The sequence below is a fragment of the Dreissena polymorpha genome, chromosome 7 (genome assembly GCF_020536995.1).
Source record: "Dreissena polymorpha isolate Duluth1 chromosome 7, UMN_Dpol_1.0, whole genome shotgun sequence".
Taxonomy (NCBI): Eukaryota; Metazoa; Mollusca; class Bivalvia; order Myida; family Dreissenidae; genus Dreissena; species Dreissena polymorpha.
Window position 1 is genome coordinate 20,191,120 of NC_068361.1, and position 23,286 is coordinate 20,214,405.

A 23,286-nucleotide genomic window follows, 5' to 3' on the forward strand; every position below is an offset into this window, starting at 1 on the left:
ATTTATTTTTGCTTATCGTCAGCACATGTCCCTCTTTCAATGATAAATTTCAGCTTAAAATATTGGTCAACTACAATGGTTTGATCAATTTTTTATTTGAATTGTATCCTATTTCAGCCGCTATGAGCAAAGAGTGTGCTTCCTTGCACATGGGACTCTTCAAATCTTGATGTAGAAAAAGGATACAGAATAATTAGTATAACAAGAAAACCTAAGCACAGAGTTGCTCAACTGTATGTGTTTTCCTACACCTTGGACTCTTTATTATAGGTGTAGACAAGGTATAGAACAATTCTTTTAACCAAAAACACCATGGAAGGGTTATGTAACTAGAACACTTACAAGTGGCATCATTTGAAGAAGGTATAATCTAATTTTGTTGTCCTATATGATTAATTTTATGAAAAATACATCTTGCCATATTTCATATAAGGGATTGTGAAGTCAGTCTGTTTAACTCGAGACTTTTCATGTAGTCGCAGACAATACTTGCCACCAGTATTTTTTACAAATACAAAGCACCATTACATAAATCAGTATTGAAAAATTCCAATTCTCACAATGCACACCTTTATTTTCTTTAACTACTAAGCCTTTTATCAGTCTGCATTTTTAAACTTGAAAACTGAACATGAGCTGTCAGAGGACAGCCCGCTCGACTATTTGAGTGCTTGACAGTATAAGGAAAGCCATCATGGGGAAATTGTTCATAATCAATAATTCATTAGACGATCTTTCAAAAATAAAAAAAGGACAACAATTTTTTTTATTTTTTTTTTGGGGGGGGGGTTAAGAGGGGGTATAATGTAGGGTGTGGTCATTTATTAGACGATCTTTCAAAAATATAAAAAAGGAAAAACAATTTTTTTTTTTTTTTTGGGGGGGGGGGGGGTAGGGGGGCGAGAGGGGGGTATAATGTGGGGTGGGATAATTTATAAGAGGATGTTAAAAAAATAAAAAAAATTGGAGGGGGGAGGTGGGGGGGTGAGAGGGGGGTATAATGTGGGGTGTGGTAATTTATTAGATGATGTTTACAAAAAGAAAAATTTTTTGGGGGGGGGGCTGGGGGGGAAGGGATTCTGGGTAGGGGCTTGCGGTATTGTTTGGGTCGAATCCATTGTGGTACACTGCAACTCCAATATATCACGGTCCGTTATATCGCGTTGTCCAATATATCGCGAATCGGCTATGGCTCCCAAAAATCTGACGAGCATAATCCTTAAATAAAATGTTTTTATCTGAGAATTTGATGCATTAAAATCCGTTTCAAGCAAGTATTTTTCCCTTTTTTCACCAACTTTAATCCAACAGTCATAATCCAGTTTTGACCAGATTGTTTGCTTACATTGTACATCACATTAACACCTGTGTACTGCGATAAACAAAAGACCCATTTGTCAAACATGACAGGTCATTTCGGGTGTTACAATTCTCTATTGAATTTGCTTTGAACTGCCGAAACGCACCAGTGCACACATGAAGGTGTACACAATTATAACAGTAAATGTCACAAGTCAATACTGACCTATCTCAACAATCTATGTGCGTTAGATACAGTATACAATATAGATCAGTTAGTTACAAAGCTCTACTATTAAACCCCATGCTGTGCATGCTTTTCATGAGAAATGAATGACATCATTTTGTACATGGGTCTAATTTGTGCATGCTTTCTTGAACAATAAAACTCAGCAATGTTTTTCGGATTACAAATTTAATTATGGAATAATGTTTTGTGTTATACCAATTAATGACATATGGATATAACACAAACCTGAATAAGGTTGGTAAATAGCGTGTTTTGAGATTGCATAATGATGCTAATGTATACATATACATGCATACATAAACTGACAATTTATATCGCGCGCCGGATATATCACGGTCAAGATCTTTGGACTCCTTCAACTGCGATATATTGGAGTTGCAGTGTATTCAGGTAAGTGTTGTTTTGTCAAAGTAATAATAAAATGTGATCATAAATAAAGAAGTTATGTCAATTTAAGCAAAATGTTCAATTATCTAAGTGTAAAAGGGGTCATAATTATGTTAAAATGCTTGATACAGTGGTCTGCTCTTGTTTATAGGTTGAGATCATGTTTGTAAACAAGTATGCAAACTATAAAAGAAATAGGTCAAAGGATATAGGAAATATTTGGGGTAGTACGCAAAGTTTAACATAGATTTATCAATAATATGCATATTCTAAGCATAAAAGGGGCAATAATTATGTCAAAATGCTTGATACAGTTGTATGCTCTTGTTTATAGGTTGGGATCATGATGGTAAACAAGTATGCAAAATATGAAAGCAATATGTCAAGGGACATTGAAAATATTTGGGGTAGTACGCAAACTTTAACATTTGCTGCATATTCTAAGTGGAAAAGGGGCCATAATTATGACGAAATGCTTGATAGAGTTGTCTGCTCTTGTTTATAGGTTGGGGTCATGTTGGTAAACAAGTATGCAAAATATGAAAGCAATATGTCAAGGGACAATGAAAATAATAGGGGTAGTACGAAAACTTTAACATTTGCACGCTTATGCTAACGGAACGGAAACGCCGACGCCAGGTTGAGTAGGATAGCTCCACTATATATATTTCATATATAATAGTTGAGCTAAAAAATGCACAACACAATACATGTATATTTCTTCAAAGGTTTTTGTTCCATTAAATGTTTTCAAAGCATGCCTTTACATTCATACAATACATGCAAATACACATGTATTTAACACAAAAGCTTTATAATGAATTGAAACTTAAAATGGTGTAATTCCCTTGATCATCACGCCAATATGCATTTGCGTGCTGAAGAATATTTCTTTTATTTATTGGAAGATTTACCACCAAACTCATTGAGTCTGGCCCCAACATTTCTTAAGTGTATTTACTGATATTAGCATATATTATCTTGCTTAAAATTTGCATTGAACCAAGAAAGCAATGATAATTGAAAAATAAAAACTCCAGAAATATTATCAGGTACCAGAAGTCTTCCATACAAGTCCAGTGGCCACGCCTTAAACATGCTAACCCTAGATGTCATTATAAAAGCAACATGCTTAAATATGTTGCCAAAATGGTGAGCAAAAGCCGTGGCAGTAATGGTTTTGTGGCAAAGTTAACGTGCATATTAACATCATTGAGACCCCAATCTGTGAAAATGGGGCCTTGTGCAAGGGCATAAAGTGTCTTCCCAGATTAGCCTGTGCGGTCCACACAGGCTAATCAGGGACAACCCTTTACGTCCAAACTGGATTTTTGATAAGAAGACACTCATAAAAGCGGAAAGTGTTGTTCCTGATAAGCCTGTGTGGACTGCACAGGCTAATCTGGGATGACACTTTATGCACACGCAAAAACCCCCCTTTTCACAGAGTACAGCTCATATATTTGTGCTCTATAACTTGCAATGAAAGTGTGCTAAAATATTATATGTGTAATTTTTTACTTCATCGTGCTCTGCATACAAGGGTCATCTTTCTAGGCTGGTTATGTTCTATTTGTGTGACAGTGGGCAACTGTGCACAAATATTTATTACATACTGTAAAATCATTCATATTTGTCAGAATGAAATGTCATTGTTTATTTATGAAATTACTTTTACTTGGACTTATACAATCATGAATTTCTGATTTGGAAAAAAGAGAAGGGAATTAGTTTCCATCATTTTCCGATAGGTTTGTGTTAAATTTGTGAATTTGTCAACCCAAATTATTTATGAAAAATAAAAATCCCACCAATAATAATGATTTTACTGTGACTGTAAATTGTAAGATTAAGTGGTGGTTAGAATTGCTCTGTTTTGTGCAGCTGATTATTAAATGCATACATTGTACTGAATCTATACAGAAAACAGTTATAAACTTAAAATGCAAGTTTATGTGACAGTTCTTACAGTTCAGTTCTATTAATTTGATGAAAAGAAATTTGCACAAAAAGATACGAACTTGATTGAACATTTATGGTATGGGTTAAAATGTGCAAATAAGGAAATGAAAGATTTTGATGTCTTGATCAAAGAATCAAGGGTCTCACTAAAAAATATTGGGCACCATTTTTACCATTTTTTAAATGTTGTCAATATTTGTAAATATAAGCAGCTTGTTTGTCGTCAACTTAACACAATCAAACAGGCCTTCTCCTTGCATATCTATGTGTCAAACAGGCCTTCTCCTTGCATATCTATGTGTCAAATAAACGAACCCATTCCCGAACCGAATTTAAAAAATAATAATCCCAATGGAAAATTTTTCTTCTTCCCCCCCCTCCCCAAAAGGATTTTTTAAATAATGTTTTTGGAAAGAAGTGTCTTATGATCTTTTATGTAAATTTAAGTTTAATTACATCTAACAAATTGTAAAATTATAACTTAAACTTCTATGATTTTGTTCTTATGATTCGAACAATTATAAAAAGTTATCTTAAATTTAATTTTCCCAAATAAGTGGACTTTTCGCATGTAACAATTTACAATTACAAAATCGCACTTTTTCCCAAAATGGCGAGGAAAAAGCCTGTCAAACCATGAAGATACTGATAGGCCATACCTTCATTGTTAGAAGGGTTTATTGCGAAAGACAAGAATACTTATCAGTGTACCTAGCCAAACATTTGTTTCATACAGCTCATGGCAATCTTTTTAGCAAACATCATTTTATTTATATAAAAAATTTGTATTGAATAATTATTTATGAAAAATATTAAATTGAACTAGAAATAAATGCATTTCTAATGTGATCAATACAAGTCAAATTAATTAAATGTTAGTTTTTCCATAACTCTGTGACTTTATTATGGCAAACATTAATGTAATATTCCATGCAGAAATCAGCAAACAAAAATCCTATACAAGTTATTAATAAAAATTACATAAATCAAAATAAAACACGAACCATTTTGTAAATATTGTCAAGAACAAATTATTAAGACAGGCAACAAACAAACAAAGTACAAATATTTAAAATTCCTGTGAACAGCGAAAAAAAGAAAAACATCTCAAATATATAAAGCTAAATAACAAAATAACATATCAATTTAATAACACTGTAAAACTTCTTAAATACATCCATAACCTTTGTTATTCATTAATAAAACTATGCAAAACAAAATACTGACAAAAACAATACTTCAAGATACTAAACAGAAGTGTATCCTAAATAAATCAATTTTTTTAAGGAAACACTGGGCGCATTGAAGCTTCCACTGAAAGGCAGATTTATCTGCTTAACCCTTACAGTGCGGGAACCGAATTGTGAAGGCCTTTGCAAACAGTTTGGATCCAGATGAGACGCCACATAACGTGGCGTCTCATCAGGATCCAAACTGTTTGCTATATTGATAGTATTCTTTGAAAAAAAAATGAAGAAAATGCTTATTTTACAAATTCAGCAGGCGACATTTTAGCAGACGACAAATTTCCCAGCATGCAAAGGGTTAAGAACAAACTCAGGTTCTGGGAAAACAGGGTTAAACACATGTAAATGAAGTGTCATTCCCGATTAGCCTGTGCAGATAGGACAGCCTAATCTGGGACAACACTTTCAGCTTTTATTGTATTTTTCATTTTTCTTCTGGGGGACATTCCAGTTAAGGTAACAATGGCTATATGCAACCAGCATGGGAGTATGATTTTAAGTTGTTTGCGACTCAATAGAATCTTAGGATTGGAAATGAAGTATTCAAAACTTGAATCAATTATGAGAGGTCTTAAATTCAATTAGATTTCCTGAGGGACTACAAACATGTCAAAGTGCGTATCTAAGTGGTAAACGGTTATTTACAGGGCGTCAAGTGCTCTAACAACTGAGCTTGACTGGCTACCACACAGTACACTTCTATTATGACCTGATATACCCACCCTTACCTAATGATTTATTGTACCAACTGCACCATAAAAATATATTGATGCCTATGACATTTACATGTAACCAGGACCCAATTGTCTATGTTCTACAATTGCATACCTGACTTCCACCATCTACCAATCCATCAACCCTTGCTTATTATATGACAATCCATCAACCCTTGCTTATTATATGACACAAAGATGAATGTCTAGGGTATACATTACTGACACCAACAAACTGTTCGGGTCACATGAACATGGTGATTACTGCTAGATAACAATGGCAAAAACCTTTAGCATGGTTGTAGTTTATCCTATTGAACAAGAGATGTGTTTGTCAGAAACACAAAGGCCTCTATTGCGCCGCTTAGATTTATTTAAAAAAAACTAGAGCTTTGAAACAGACGTGACGAATACCCCCACATGCCGCATTGACACATAATATTTTGCATGTCGTCTTCACAAAAAACAGCGGACACCATGCTCAATTTTTAAAACGCACTAAGTGACCCCTTGACCTAGTTTTTTTACCCAGAAAGGCCCATGTTCTTACTTGGCCTTAAGATCATCTCCATAAAACTTCTGACCAAGTTTGGTGAAGATCAGATGTAAACTACTTGAATTAAAGAGCGGACAACATGCTGAATGTTAAAAAACGCACTAATGAATCCCGTGACCTAGTTTTAGGCCCGGAATGGCCCATATTCAAACTTGTCCTAGAGATCATTTAGATAAAACTTGTGACCATGTTTGGTAAGGATTGGATGAAAACTACTTGAATTAGAGAGTAGACAACATGGTGAGGTTTAAAACGCATTAAGATAACCCATGACCTAGTTTTTGACCCGGCATGACCCATATTCAAACTTGACCTAGACATCATCTAGATACAACTTCTGACCAAGTTTGGTGAAGATTGGATGAAAACTACTTGAATTAGAGAGCGGACAACATTGTGATGTTTAAAACGCACTAAGTGACCCCGTGACCTTGTTTTTGACCTGGCATGACCCATATTCAAACTTGCCCTAGACATTATCAAGATACAACTTCTGACCAATTTTGGTGAAGATTGGATAAAAACTACTTGAATTAGAGAGCGGACAACATGGTGAGGATTAAAACACACTAAGTGACCCCGTGACCTAGTTTTTGACCCTGCATGGCCCATGTTCGAACTTGACCTACACATTATCTAGTTACAACTTCTGTCCAAGTGTGGTGAAGATCAGATTTAAACTACTTGAAATAGCGAGCGGACACCAAGCTCAATGTGTAAAACGTACTAAGTGACCCTGTGACCTAGTTTTTGATCTGGCATGGCCCATGTTTGATCTTGGCCTTCAGATCATCTAGATAAAACTTCTGACCAAGTTTGGTGAAGATCAGATGAAAACTACTTGAATAAGAGAGATGACACCATGCTGAATGTTAAAAAACGCACTAAGTGACCCTGTGACCTAGTTTTTGACCTGGCAACGCCCATGTTCGAACTTGGCCTTAAGATCATCTAGATACAACTTCTGACCAAGTTTGGTGAAGATTGGATGAAAACTACTTGAATTACAGAGCGGACAACATGCTGAATGTTTAAAATGCACTAAGTGACCCCATGACCTAGTTTTTGATCCAGCAAGGCCCATGTTCGAACTTGGCCTAGACATCATGTAGATACAACTTCTGACCAAGTTTGGTGAAGATCAGATGAAAACTACTTAAATTAGAGAGCGGACACTTAATACGGACCGACAGACAGACCGACCGACCGCCAGACAGACAAGTTCACTCCTATATACCCCCTAAACTTCGTTTGTGGGGGTATAATTATCATTTGGCAGGTACAGATGATTGATTATCTCCCTTTAAAGCTTATCACTTCCCTTGGATTTGTTTTTTGGACTTTTGACCTTGAAGGATGACCTTGACCTTTCACTACTCAAAATGTGCAGCTCCATGAGATACACATGCATGCCAAATATCAAGTTTCTATCTTCGATATTGCAAAAGTTATCGCAAAAGTTAAAAGGTTAAAGTTTTGGGACAGACAGACAGGCCAAAAACAATATACCCCCGATCATTAATCAATACGGGGGCATAAAAATTGTGGTAATAACTTGACTTTATATAATGCTTTTCTGTGGTTTATAGGGAAAACTAGTGATTGACAATGATAGTTCACTGTTCCAAATAGTGAAAAAGAACCAAACAAAATTAATGTAAAAAATCTTCACTGTTGTACTGTGAAATGACGACTTTCTTCGAGGTCATTTCCTCATTATACCAGGATAATTTTCGAGTTCACCTCATTAAAACCATAAATTAAGAAGCAAATTCATTAAATTGATATCCCCCGCAAAATAACTTTTGTTTATGGATGGGCACAAATCCCTTGATATACGGTATAATCCTAAACAAAATAATTAAGTTTAGGGTAATTGTTTTTACACATTGCAATTCTCCTCATTGATATCCACCCATGAAGTTTCATGTTGAAATCTTGTAGCGTATCTGAGATATAGCCCTGAAAAATAACATCATATATAAACAACAAAGGGCAATATCTCTTATGCAAGAAAGTGAAAGGTTATGGTTCTTGAGCATGGCACTTCTCAACAATATCAATACAGCCATGAAGTGTCATGTTGAAGTCTTGCATAGTATCTAAGATAAAGCCCTGAAAAGTTACATCATACAAAAAAAGCACAGGGCAATAACTCTTATTTAAGAAAGTGTAAGGTTATGGTGCTTGTGCATGGGAATTCTCTTTATTGATGATCTATGATTCATTAAGTTTCATGTTGATATCTTACGTAGCTTGTTTGTAGATTTAGATGCATACATAAGTATAAGGTCATTATTATTTGTGTATACTGTGAAACCATTTATTTTCGCCAGCACGAAATTTCATCATTTTTATAAAAATGACGTTTTTGTCAGCACTTAAATTCGCCAATTCATGACTTTGAAAAACATAATAAAAGCTTCAGTCAAAATTCGATTTGTTTGTCCGAAATATATCTCGATTGCGATAAATCGTAGCAGGCAAAGAGGGAGGACACTTGGGAGTCACTAGCAGGAGGTGGGGCCTGTTTGTCACATGTCAATATACTAGTCCTTTGTTATCGGGTAATCAGTAATTCGCCCCGAGTGTATCATTATTAAGATTAGCGGATTAGTGGGACCAGATAACCATTAACGAGTGTTTGAAACAGTGAAGTCAATTGCCAATTGGTCTTATTCATTTATTACATCGCCAAACTAATAACAATCTTACCTTTATCTGCGCAAATTAGAGAAGATGTGAAGAATATTGGTAAAAATTAGTGTTAGCAAACTATTTGGTCAATTTTCAATAAAGTTTCAAGAGTTTTGCATCGTAAATATTTGATCACTTTAAGTACAATAATTTTCTGAAGTGTAAAATTAACAGTGCATTATGGGACAGCGATTTCATAGGGCAAAGTTCAGATTTAATTGTAACAACCAATGGACGAATGAGTTTAAATTAGATTGAATGCAATAGGATACAAAGCAATGTTTTATTGCGTCATACTCACCCTTCTCGAAAAAGTGCACTAAATGCGCATTTAATGCGCATTAAATGCACATTAAATGCGCATTTAATGCGCATGTTATTGGCACCGTATTTTTTGCTTAACAAGTGCATTTTAATCTGTTAAAAAAACCACTTTTTACTAGTGTGTTTATACATTTAAGTGTATTTTTTTTCCACGAAATAATACACTTAAGTGCGTTTATTATGATAAAAAGTGCGCTTAAGTTTATTTTTAAGTGCATTTATACACTTGAGTGTATTTTAAGACATACAAATAATACACTTCATGGTCAAAGTAAATTTTTTAAAGCGCATTAATACACTTGAGTGCATTTCCAGTCATTCAAATAATACACATTACAGAATTAAAAGCAAATTATTTAAGCGCATTAATACACTTGAGTGCATTTCCAGTCATACAAATAATACACTTCATTGAGTATTCAAAGTGAATTTTTGTAAGCGCATTAATACACTCGAGTGCATTTCCACTGATACAAATAATACACCTTACAAAATTGAAAGTGAATTTTTTTAAGCGCATTAATACACTTGAGTGCATTCCCGGTCATACAAATAATACACCTTACAATATTAAAAGTGAATTTTTAAGCGCATTTATACACTTGAGTGCATTTTCAGTCATACAAATGATTCACTTTTTGAAGTGTTGGAAGTGAATTTTTTAAGCGCATTATACGCTCAAGTGTACTTTTCATCACTTCAAATTAATATGCTTAAAAGTTAACCAAATTAAAAAAATCCCAGCATTTTGAAGTCAGCATTCATTCTTTAAATGAAAGGTTAGTGTAAACACATACATAAAAAACAAAAAGTACAATTCAATAGATAAATACACACTTTTATTAGAATGTTAAACCTTAAAAAACAAAAACAAATGTTACATATCTACATAAAAGAGAGGATTCAAACGGGCTTTTGCCTATCTGGAATTAACAATTGAAAATATCAAGCTAATACCAGTGATTTTTCTCCCCTCTGATTATCGGTAACTGATTAACAGCCAAATACAGGTGGTTTCCACTTCAAAAATATTAAAGATTTCCCCTCCTTAAGCTGAAATGTTTTCCCTATCATTTGCTAGATTTTTATATATTACATTAATTCCAAATCCCTTTTTAATATGGATAAAAGCATCACATTCAATTCAATCATATTCTGGATCCTAATATATGATAAATGAACAGTATTCATGAAATTTATATAAATCTATACCTTATTTTTAAGATCTTCCTTTTTTTGTTCATTATTGCGCTAAAACATGCCCTTCTGAGAGCCAGTACGTACAGGTTGTTTTAAATTTCCAAAGAAAATCACTGCATACATTCTGACAATATTTAGCAGCTTAGCCCCTGTCACTATATTTGTTGTTATACACTGTTCCTTACAAAGAATGCATTCATAAACAACCCTTTATAGAGCACTTCACCAGCTGATCAGCTCTGAATACTACTGTCATGGTCTGCAAGGTGCTTCTCGTGCATGATCTCATTTGAGATCAGGTCCTGAAAGATATTTTATAAGTGTTAAATATTGCTGTTATGGTAATCTTGTTCAACAGTTGCTATAAATATCATAAATTTAAATCAAAACATCTTTGTTGGCTTGTTGTTTTTGTTTGTTTATTTTTGCAATTTTAATCTCGTGATCACATGTGACTTAACGCTTTTCATAAATAATTTAAAGAAATTACGTTTGATAGAAAATACTGTTAATAAATGTACTAATATATGTGGTCTCCTTTGGCTGTGTGGACTGGTCAGAAGTGTGACGTCTTTGAATTGCAATAACCTTTATTATATAGTTTTACCTCTCAACAAATCCATCTTTTCTTGGTCAAGGACAAGCTACAGGGCACGGTTTCCCACTCCTGTTCTCCTCAAGTTGGCCTGGTATACATGTCCATACATCAGGTAGTCCCCTTTTTGCTCCCTTTTTTGGCAGGCGATGATGCACATTCTGTCCAATGGATCTTCCGATCAATGTAAATTTCACCTTGGGGTTTAACCTTCAAATATAAAATATTAAAGTTCTGATTAAATATGGGGGAAAGAAATCTGTTCATTAATGACAAGAAATAGGTATAAATAAATTTTAAGATGACAATAACCATAAAATACAGCCATAATAATTCAAATGGTGTTTTTTTCCTTAAAATTGCATTACATTTACTCATCCAGTTACATTTCCCAGTGACAATACATAAATATGATAATGATCATAATTAATTTAATTAAAAAGAGATGCAGAAATGAAAATACAAACCTGTTACAGCTGTTCTTCAGCATTCCAAAAAAACAAAAACGGCAGTTGTTGATCACTTTAACCACCCACTTTGAATCTTCTTTGCAACAAACTTATTGTTGATTTACACATTGTAGTAAACACACATTGTTTTCATAACACAATAGTTCATGTGCTGAAAGAATTTCAAGACATTTGACACTAGAATTAATGTTGCTGAATTATACCTAAAAATTTAGCTCAATTTAAGTTGCTGAAACGAAATTGTTTACAAAAATAACTTCCTGTGCTCCAAATAACTTGCTGTGCTCCAACCAATCAAAAGTGGTTTGTTTTCAAATAGATGGTCCCAGAACCAATCAAAATTCTATAAACACCCCTTTGTTTTGGCTAGATGGAGCACTGATAGGGATTAGTGTTTATGATGCTAATTGATCTCTTATCTGATCCTGATCTTATCTGATATTTATTGAATAATACACAGCACACTTAGCATTTTATATTTAATTGTGAATATTTCAATATAACATACTGAATGGTGTTAGGAAATAAATATAATATTATAAATATTATTTAAATTGTCTTTTAAAATGTTTGTTAATAGTCAATGTGGTAGACATTAATTGAATTGGGGTTAAATATCAGTGTAAGAAAGTTCAAATACTTGTTTTTTATGTTGTGAAGATATAATTGATTCTGGCAAGCCCACATATTTTTTTTGACACTTTCAATATTTTTAATTATTTACCCACAGCCTGATTTAGTTGTACTTTTCCCTTTAAAAGCTGCTCTACTGATTCACATATTTTATGAGCAGACAAATTGTAATAATAATACCATAAACATTATGTGAAGATAAAAAAGAATTCAGTACAATTCTCCTATTAAACACTATATCTCTGTCCTTTAACTTCAGTTATTTGCTATAGTGTTGCTCTTTTTTATGAAGATGCACTAAAACTACACTTGTACAGAAAGAATATTTTTTTTGCAAATCAGAAGATACACTAATATGCACAAAAAATGCACTTCATTGAAAAAATGCACTTATTGCATAAAAAGATGCACTTTGTCTACAGAAGATACACTTAAAGTACAGTAAAATACACTTAAAGATAATGAAAATACAGAAAAAATGCACTTTAGTGCACTTAATTATGAAAAAAATGCAGAAAAAATACACTTTTCGGTAAAAATGCAGAAAAAATACACTTTTAAAAGCGTATTTTGTTAAAAAGTGTATTTTATTTTGAGAAGGGCAGTCATTCGAAAAACGTGCTTTTCGGGGATTTCCTGAAAATCGCGCAAACATTTAAGTGAATTTCTGTAAACAAATACCCTACGTTTGGATGGAACTAATCGTCATGATTGCTTATTTCTCTTTACCTGTAAAGTTTTCAATTGCTACAAGAAACACTAATTTGAAACATGTATCGTAAAACTTGCCAAAGCTGTCAATAATTAAAATATTGATAGCCCATAAATGTAGCACACGCTATTTTTACATCTATATTATAGTTAAACGCAAACAACCAAATACAAATAAATATGATCAATATAAATTTGTAATCAATGCAGAGAATGTATATAAGTCAGGTGTTGATCACACATCATTATCTTTTAATTTCGTTTATTTTCTTTGATCCGGATCTGCTGCGTGGAGGCTGTATAATTGCAACAACATTGAAAAACACAATACACACAATGGGTAATAAAGTTGTTAACAATAAGCGCTTAAGCATTACTATTATACCTAAACGAGGTCAACGCAGTCGATACAGCTGTACTGCACTCGCGTTTTAGAGCAATGTCACAAGTCAGTTAAGTACACTGTGTAATCTACACCCTTATGTGTCAAAGCCGGATTTATCTTGATTATGAAACAGACTGAGTATGTATGCGTGGATTACGTTGGATTTTAGGGCCTCATGCCTTTGGTAATTCAGTCTTTATAATTGTATAATTGTTCAAATATGGGACATAATTGTTCGTTAGGATCTTGAATTCGTCAATCAGTCGACTGACGTAATACACGAAAATTAATGCCTGACGATTAATAGTGGTTTCACAGTATATAAAATATACTTTTATATAGTTATACCTATGTAAATGTATAAATGAATATGGACTTCAATTATGCATTTTTACTGGATTGAAGAAATTGTGCTTTGGTAAGTGGAAAAAGAGCGTACAAACAGACTCCATTAGAAATTAATATTACATACAATACAGACATATTATTTCCATAGTTTAGCCACACACATTATCAGATATTAATTGGATATGACACTCCTTAAATTATTCAAATTAAATAAAAATATGTTTATTTTTGTATTGCATCCTCATGGTCCATTTTGCACTGTATTTCATTTAAAAAAACAACAGAGTTACTTTTTTGTCTATTTATTTTGGTAAAGCCTACATACAGGGGTGTCAATTGTCCAAAATTTGAAACCCGAAAATTTAATCCGGGAGTCTGAGGCCATAGGTCCCCAATGGAAAAAGGGCAGACCCCCCCACCACCCATAGACCTAGCATATTGTTCTTTTTTGATAGTCCTTGTATTTCCAATTTCTGGTGAATACAATGAGAAATATTATAAACCAGACAATCGGTAACATTGCATGTGTATTCCTCATTCTATAAAAAATGTAATAAAGAAAAAATCGTAATTAAATTAAAATCAACAAACCATACCATATCCAAAAACAACTGTCCGAAAACATATCGAGATACGTCTTTTGCACATGAAATTAAATGTGCATATGGTTTGACTGCAGAAAATCGAAACCAGTAACCATTAACCTAGACAAGAGATGTTTCCAAAGGATGACATATGCCTCCAATAAACGCTTTGATAGAAGTTATTGAAATGCACTTAGTGACCCCGTGACCTAGATTTTGACCCGGCATGACCCATATTTTAACTTTACCTAGATATTGTCTAGATACAACTTCTGACCAAGTTTGGTAAAGATCGGATGAAAACTATTTGAATTATAGAGGGGACACGAAAAGTGTGACAGACTGACAGACTGGTCTGACGGACAGTGCGAAAACTATATACCCCCTTTTCTTCGAAAGGGGGCATAACACTGCTTTGTTTAACATAACATTTAACAATATGCTATTGAAATTCATAAGTTTGCTTATTGATAATTTGCAAATTCATGATCGCGGACATTTGCAACATTTCACAGAAATCTAAGATTTTCGGAAAGTAGCAAAGAGGTTAAGTCAGTCAACTTTCATGTCTGTGCCAGCCACTAACAAATCAGAAATCAACAAGACTATTGCCAAGCAATATATGTCCCCTACCTGCTTCACCATTGTCACAAATTCCACCATTGTCAGATTTTATATATATATTTGTTGCCATAACAACCAGAATTTTTTAGGAGCAAAATGAAATGACGTGCATAATGTCAATATTGCCAACTATCCATGTTTCCAGTTTCATGAAAAAAATATTAAAAACTTTTAAAGGTATCGCAGGATCCAGAAAAGTGTGACAGACAGACAGACTGACGCACAGAGCGAAAACCATAAGTCCGGTGAAACCGGTAGGGGACTAATAAATAAAAGGACGGGCAAAACCGGTACTGAGCCCAAATTTCCAGAATGCCAATGAATTTTAGTACGAACAAATCCCCGCCCACTTAAAAAAAATGCATCGGATTTACACTGATCTCAAAATCGACCCTAGATGGCTCAAATCCAGATTTCCGGAATAATTCAGACAATTGACATTCCTGCTTCATAGTTAATGACTAAGCCATTTACTTTTCATTAAACAGTTGTAGAATGTTAGAATTAAATGAGTTAATAAGGAAGGCAGACAATTTGTCTGAACTGTTAAATGACAATGTAAATAATATTTTGTTATCCTGCACTTTGCACTCACCTCTGATAATATTGAAAATGCATTATAAGTGTATTGCACTCGCACGCTTCAATTTTTGTGTGAAGAATTCTATGGAAAAAATTATCAATTTTTTAGGAGCTTAATTACCCTTGAATTTTAGATCTAGTCATGGAATTACTTTTAGCCAATTTACATAATAGAAACAATCACATAGGGCTATTATATATGTCGTGAAACAGAACCTAATATTATTGTCATATGGTCATATGATACTAAATGAGTATTTATTTCAAAGAAACAAATAAGCCTGGGGCATTAAATAAAGTGCATGTAATATACCACTTTTCCATGTGTCAACTTGAGCAATACACAACTTGTGAAGGGTACCTGTTATACCACATGGTTGAGGGAATGGTTCAACAATGAACGCTAAAATAAACCTCGTTCTGGAAAAACTGGGCTTAATGCATGTGGGTAAAGTGTCACTCTAAATTAGCTTATGCTGTCCGCATTTTGCCTAAGCTGAATTTTCATCTAGAAGATACTTCATTAAATTTTTTTGTCCAAATGTCCTCCCTAATTAGCGTGTGTGGACTGCCAACAGTCTAATCTGGGGTCGTATTCCAGAAGCATCTTAAGTTAAATTTTATTCTTATCCTTAAATTGGGATATTTTCTTAAGTGTTTCATTTCATACTGCAATAGATTGGCATCAAGATATACATTTAAATAGCATCATTATGCCAATGTTATTTTTGGAATACCAAAAAAACATGTGTTTCCTTATTAAGTAAAGAAATACAAAACATTGTAATTTTTAACTTAAGTGAAATTATTTAAGAAATGACTTAAGATGTTTCTGGAATACCACCCCTGGGCCATGACTGTACGCACAAACATTAAGCCCCATATTCCCAGAACATGGCTCATGTAATTGAGATGATCGCGCAGTCAACCTGACCAACCAACATGCACCTAACCTGTATATAGGAAACCAAGGCTACACAAGATGTTGATGATGACCCACACAGTAACATAACAGTAACACGACTATGATGATGCTGATGCTGGTGATGATTGATGATCATGATGATCGTGGCATTGCTGATTGAGATAATGAAAGTAGTGATGATGATGATCATGTTGATAAAGAGAGTGATGACATTTGAGATTGTCATGATGATGGTGATGTGGGCGAAAACCTCATGTATGATGGTAGTGTTGTGACAGTAAGGATAATACTGATGATGGCAGTGATGGCTATGATGATGATCAAGAAATGTATACAAGTTATTTTACTAATAATTGGGATGGTGCAGGTGTTTATGAGGCAGATTAAAATCCAACTGCTGAAATGATTAAATAGGAATAACTGTGAGGAGAATTGTGTTGGTGATGATGCTATTGATAATGTCGAAGAAAGATATGTCATTGGAGCTGCTGCTGATGAAGACGCTGATGATGATAATCAAAGAATGGCAATAATGCTGATACTGCTGCTGGTGCCATTAATAATGGGAGAAACAATGATGATGGCGTTGACAGGAAAATACAGTTTCGTGCATAGCTGGAATAATGGAGCAAAATAACAGCTACAACACCAATGGCAGTTCTTACCCAGAGAAATCTATCCACAATCTGCATATGGACAATGATATAACGTTACAAATAAAAGATACAAACCAGGTTGGGGAAAAATACATTTTGCTTGCAAAAGGGATAAACCACTTATAGGGGATGAAAAACTCTTACATACAATAAACATGGTAACACCACAAAACCAGGTTCTTAAGGTTTTAGTTACAATTCAATGTCAATAATAATTTAATCCAAAGATAAGCCTGTATGTATGCAACTGACACACATTTCAGAACAATAATGCCATACAAACTAAGGATTTTGAGCAAAAAAATAATGTGCCTATTTATTGAAACAGTGACATTGATTGTGACCCAACTGGTCCGAAATGGATTCACAAGCTGGGTACCGGGTATACATGGAAAGGTACCTACACACACAATTTATGGCAAAAACATTCCCGTCCATGATTAAGTTAATATGCAGAAATCAGTGTTTGTATTTTTAGCAACAGTGACCTTTACCTTAACCTCACGGGTCCTAAATGAGCTGCCATGCTAAGCCTACATTAAAGCAACCTTCATAAAACTTTTGATAAAATATCCCCCAAAAAATTGATGTCACTCTCTTGAAACCAAATATATATTTGTATGAACTGTGACATGGACCTTAACCCAACATTACCTCAAATACTATCCCAAGCTCCATGCAAGCTGGCTTTATCCAAAGTTTCGTCAAGATTGGTTGATGAAAACTTAACTTTAATTATCTGCTGGACCCTTCCTACCCACCCAGCTGCCCACATTACCTCAATCTAATAACCAGGGTTTTCAACTGTATTGAACATCTGTTCAAAAACATTTATTAAGGAATCAAAATTTCAAGTGGAGAAAAAACAAATAGCACATGAGCAAGATGTGTTCCAACACAGCCCACTAGACTATTCTTATGCTTTGATAGAATATTATACTTTGTCTGTTAAACAACAAAAATAATGATCACAAAGACATATTTGATGCTGAAAATCTGTTGTAATTATATAGAACAAGAAACCGTCGGAGACGGGTGATGCTCCTAAAAGTTTTTTTTTGGTCACAATATTGCACTATATATTCAGATAAAAGGAAACGTCTTGAGGGGCATAACTTTGGACAAAATAATACGATGGATGGTTTAGCAACTTAAAAATTTCAAAGGGCCATAACTCTCTAAATAAATCATCTAACCAGAACCCACAAATAACATGCGCATCTCCTCAAGGTACAGTACACTCCACGCGTTTTCCCCAATTTCCCTCCATACTCCGCGGGTTTCGACCTGTAGGGAGATTAAGAAAATTCCGCTATACGCGGCGTTTGCATGATTTTGGACGCGGCGGTTAACGATCGGCAAAACTGATAAACCGACGCGGCGGCCCTCGGCGTTGGCAACGCGGGGGAAACTCCGCGTTTTACGAGATAGCGATCAATTTAATTTTGTTTGACTTCCTGATTTTCAAATAAAATTACATTTATTACAAGTACATACATGTACATGTAGTATAATATTTACAATTAAAAAAAACAACCAAGATAGATCGATCCCGACGTGGTTGTAGAAGTAGTTGTGGTTGTATAGAAAACTCGTTGATTTACGACACACAAAACGTCGTCTTTTAACTAATACTTACCAATTAATATAAACACAGTTTGCAACATTGTTTTTATTTTGATAATTTAATCCAAAGTTTTCATGTTAGCAGGTGATTTTCTATAATGAACATGTATACAAATGACCAAGGACCCTAAAAATCTCGCAAATCTGTGTGAATTGACAGTTTGACGTAATCAAAGAAAAGCCGCTTCCTGTCTAAAGGCATAACTTACTCAAGTAAACACGTTCAACGAATGCATAAGGAATGGTTTTAATTGTCGGAACAAAGTCTATTCTCTGCTCGCTAATGCATTGATTTTCTCTTTGTTTGTAGGTTATTCCATTGATTGCTAAAAGGTGGTAACTATTGAGTTGATAATTGCATTTAATATTCACAGTTGTATTCTTGTTGCGTCGACATTCTAAACAATGTTTACCAGTAATTATGGACCAAATCGGCAGAGTGACATTCACACATGTTAATCCCTTTTGTCAAAACACCGAATACAGCAGTCTACACAATAGGTCAGTAGACAAGCTTTGCGTGTTTTCATAACGTCAAACACTTAAAATCCAGTTCCGCCCAGATGTCTTCTGTAATCAGTTTACAGTACAATTAGTGTTAAAATAATGACTCTGCTAAAATACCGTAACGATAAAGATTCGGCGTGTTCGATTTGAAATTATTTTAGAGGAAATATCAACTTATTCGCGATATAATTTCGTTAATAAACACCAAAGAAACTTTTAACCGAAATCAACAATGTTCTCTGCGCTACAAAGTTTGTATAAAAAAATCAATACACGCACGCTTTGCAGGAGTATACATTGTACCTTGACCTTGTACATTGCAGCATAATTTTCGCGCGCTTTTGTCGGGAAATATACATGACTGTATATTGGAAGCATTTGTAAACGTCGTGTTAACAATTAAAAATCGTAGTGTGTTTTGGATTACTAATTATTATACTCATTTGGAAATTTTACGGAACATTTATTCTTGTGTCGTATGTGTTATGATTTAAATATTAATTTGTCAAATGTATTATATTAGACTAATTCATATTGTAGACGTACCTGTGAATTAAAAAACATAATTTTTATACGTATTAATTTTCTATACAATTATCTTTTTATACATGTACTACAGTATTTAAACAATTTATTATAACAATGTTTTTATTTTTTGGCATGCCCAGTAGCACACTGCTAACGCGGCGTTGCGCGGCGATCACTGATAAGAACGGAAGGTGTCTGCATTTACCGACTAGCCTAAAGTAATACACGCCGCGGGAATTAGCGAACGCGGCGTAACGCCGAGCGTTTTATCGAGTTCACCTCGCTCTTCCAACGCCGCGTGAACACTCGCTAGCAGAAAAAACCCGCGGAGGGAGCGCGTTTTTTGGGGAAAACGCGTGGAGTGTACTGTAGTTAAGCTTCCCCATAAAGCTTCATTGAATTCCACTCAGTAGTTGGGGAGAAATAGCCCGAAACAAGAATTGCACTATATGTACAGTTTATAGATAATTTTTCAAAGGGCCATTACTCTGTGAAAAATCATCCGACCATAACCAGCTGATAATATGCACATCTCCTGTTGGTAGTGAAGCTTCCCATAAAGTTTCATTGAATTCTCGTAATAAGTTGCTGAGAAATAGCTCAGACAAGAACTGCACTATATGTACAATGGAAAATGTCATAGGGCCATAACTCTGTGAAAAATCATCCGAGAACCGGCTGAAAATATGCACATCCCCTCTTGGAAGTGAAGCTTCCCATAAAGTTTCATTGAATTCCAGTTATTAGTTGCTGAGAAATAGCCCGGATAAGAATTGCACTATATGTACAGTTATTGAAAAATTTCAAAGGGCCATAACTCTGTGAAAAATCATCCGACGAGAACCGGCTAATAATATGCACATCTCCTCTTGGTAGTGAAGCTTCCCATAAAGTTCCATTGAATTCCAGTCCTTAGTTGCTGAGATATAGCCAGGATGAGAATTGCACTATATGTACAGTTATTGGAAAATTTCAAAGGGCCATAACTATGTGAAAAATCATCCGACCAGAACCGGCTGATAGTATGCACATCTCCTCTTGGTAGTGAAGCTTCCCATAAAGTTTAATTGAATTCCAGTCATTAATTGCTGAGAAATAGCCCGGACAAAATTTGTGCACGGACGGACACTTGCACGGACAGACAAAGCGGCGACTATATGCTCCCCCAAAAAATTTTGGGGGAGCATAATAGGTTAACTTAAACCTGAAAATGTATAAATTAGAAACAAAGAAAATAGACCTTGACAACACTGGCTTCAAATGCAATTCCTAATATAATCAGCATGTAACATACAAACACAATATCAATACACTATCTCCATCCAAAATGAAGTCATTTAGCACAACATTTTCAATTTAACCTTTTTAGCAGCAGTGACATTGACCTTTAGCCTACTGGCCCCACATTCAACCTAATCCTAGGCCTGCATTGCAGCTACAGAAAGAGGAGTTTTGGGAAGCAAACATATGCTCAAATGTAATCAGTACAACAAGTAAAATAAGGGTAATAATTCTAATTTATTGCTTGACATAATTATTGCCCTTGATGGTTGAATTCACGTGATGATCCTTAAGACAAGTGCGAAGTTTCTATTGAATATCTGGATAAGTTGCAGAGATTAGTACATGTTGCATGCACATTTTAACCTGAATTCCTACCTGCACACAAACCTTAACCTGTCTTTTTTTAAAGTACAAAAGGTGACATAATCATATAATTATGTCCCAAAAAAGGACATATTTCTGCTTAATTGCAAATCAAAGTTCTGGCACTTGGTCAGTGACCTCGTACAATGACCCAAAACGCACATGTAAAATACAATACCTACAGCAGAAACAGTGATATGAAGATGTTGCACATCTACCATAACCAAATTTTAAAGTACTAAAAGTGGGTATAATTCTGCTTAAGTGCACATAAGAGTTATGTACTTGGTCTTTGACCTCACACATCAAATTTGTTTTAAGTTTCGATTCAATACCTGTAGTAGAAACATAAAATGGAGACGTTGCACATTTTACCAGATGCCGACATTATGGTAAGAAGTAAAGCACAGACTATTTCATTTATAGTCAAGCTACCAATAGAATATTAACATCCACAAATAGCAATTTTAGACTGGTTCAACATAACATCCACAAATAGCAATTTTAGACTGGTTCAACATAACATCCACAAATAGCAATTTTAGATTGGTTCAACATTGTGCAAGAATCATACAATTACAAGAACACACACAAATTTAAGCCTAAATAAACAACAACAAGAAATGACTACTCACCCTTGCTTTGCACATGAGCATCACTTTATCGAAGAGGAAGATGTAACGCTGACGTACTCGGTGGTCATTGTGGTTTCGCACCTTCAACTCGCCGTCCTTCTGAAGTTTGCCGTAGTCCCTCAGTGAAGTGTTGTCAGGCTGGGTAGGTAGAGAATACTTGTTTAGTGGTGAGTTTACAGTGTTTTTATTTCATTCAAATGCGAGTCTGGAAGGAGGACCCATTCCCGATGGAAAAAAAAGTATATATTTTCCCCAAATGGGACCTAAAAATTGCCAATTAAAGGTTTCCACATGAAAACACATTTAAAAAAATATGTTTCAACATTTTATTACTTGCAAGTCGAACCTTAGTAAATATAATATTGGTATTAATATTCTAACACTTTTAAATATTTGTAAGCAAAATTCAACAACACTTATTGCCAATTTTTAATCAAAACATTGTTTATTTTCAACATGCTAAGGGACCCGGCCCCATTCCCAAAATAGGGTGGGGGGAGGGAAGCTGGTTTACTGTAATATCATTATTGTTTGTGGGACATTAACCCATTACCATTTAGATACGTATTTGTACACATTTATAGTCCCTTAGTTAAATTTTTAATTAAAGGCTTTTCTAACTAGACCCAAGTTTTAAAGGCTTCATTTCCAACCCTTAGATACTGATGAGCAGCAAACAGCATAAAACTTGATCAGACTGCTAGTCACTTGCAGCCTGTTCTGGTTTTATGCTGTTTGTACATAGCCAATTTCACTTTGCTTCCGAGTGGGAATGGGTTAATTTTCATTGATTTCATAGGATGACTAATCAACATATGTTATACAAATGAGCGACACAATAATGCACAGATTTTGTTCCCACAAGCGAACCATTTCAAAATCACGGACGAAATTTCATGTCAATGAACATAAATGATTTTACAGTATTTAGTACGTATTTGCTGTATTTAACAAAGTTGAATTACACCAAAATCTATCAGATAGTGAATTTTAATGAAATTTACCTAAAATCGCATTTGTAAATGATTTGAGTGTAATATAATTATATACTTTTGAAACTTGAATTAAATGAGCTTCAACACGCTGGACAAGGCAAGCTTAATGCATGTGCATAAAGTGTTATACTAGATTAATCAGGGAAAAAACTGTCCAACTTGAATAAATTATTGTTTAACCCTTTCAGCGCTGGAATCAA

At 34.4% G+C, this 23,286-nt stretch overlaps 1 protein-coding gene across 4 annotated transcripts in view; it reads right to left on the bottom strand.

The window, feature by feature from the left end:
* LOC127838439 (guanine nucleotide exchange factor VAV2-like) overlaps window positions 1–23,286 on the bottom strand; it is a 141,060-nt gene that overhangs the window by 42,515 nt on the left and 75,259 nt on the right. For 3 of the 4 annotated variants that reach the window (XM_052366221.1, XM_052366220.1, XM_052366223.1), the window contains exons 11-12: window positions 22,092–22,229; window positions 17,158–17,178 (exon numbers count right to left, since the gene is read on the bottom strand). In XM_052366221.1, the coding sequence (XP_052222181.1) occupies window positions 17,158–17,178; window positions 22,092–22,229 (159 nt within the window). The remainder of the gene's footprint in view (window positions 1–17,157; window positions 17,179–22,091; window positions 22,230–23,286) is intronic. The other variant, XM_052366222.1, reaches the window with a different exon arrangement.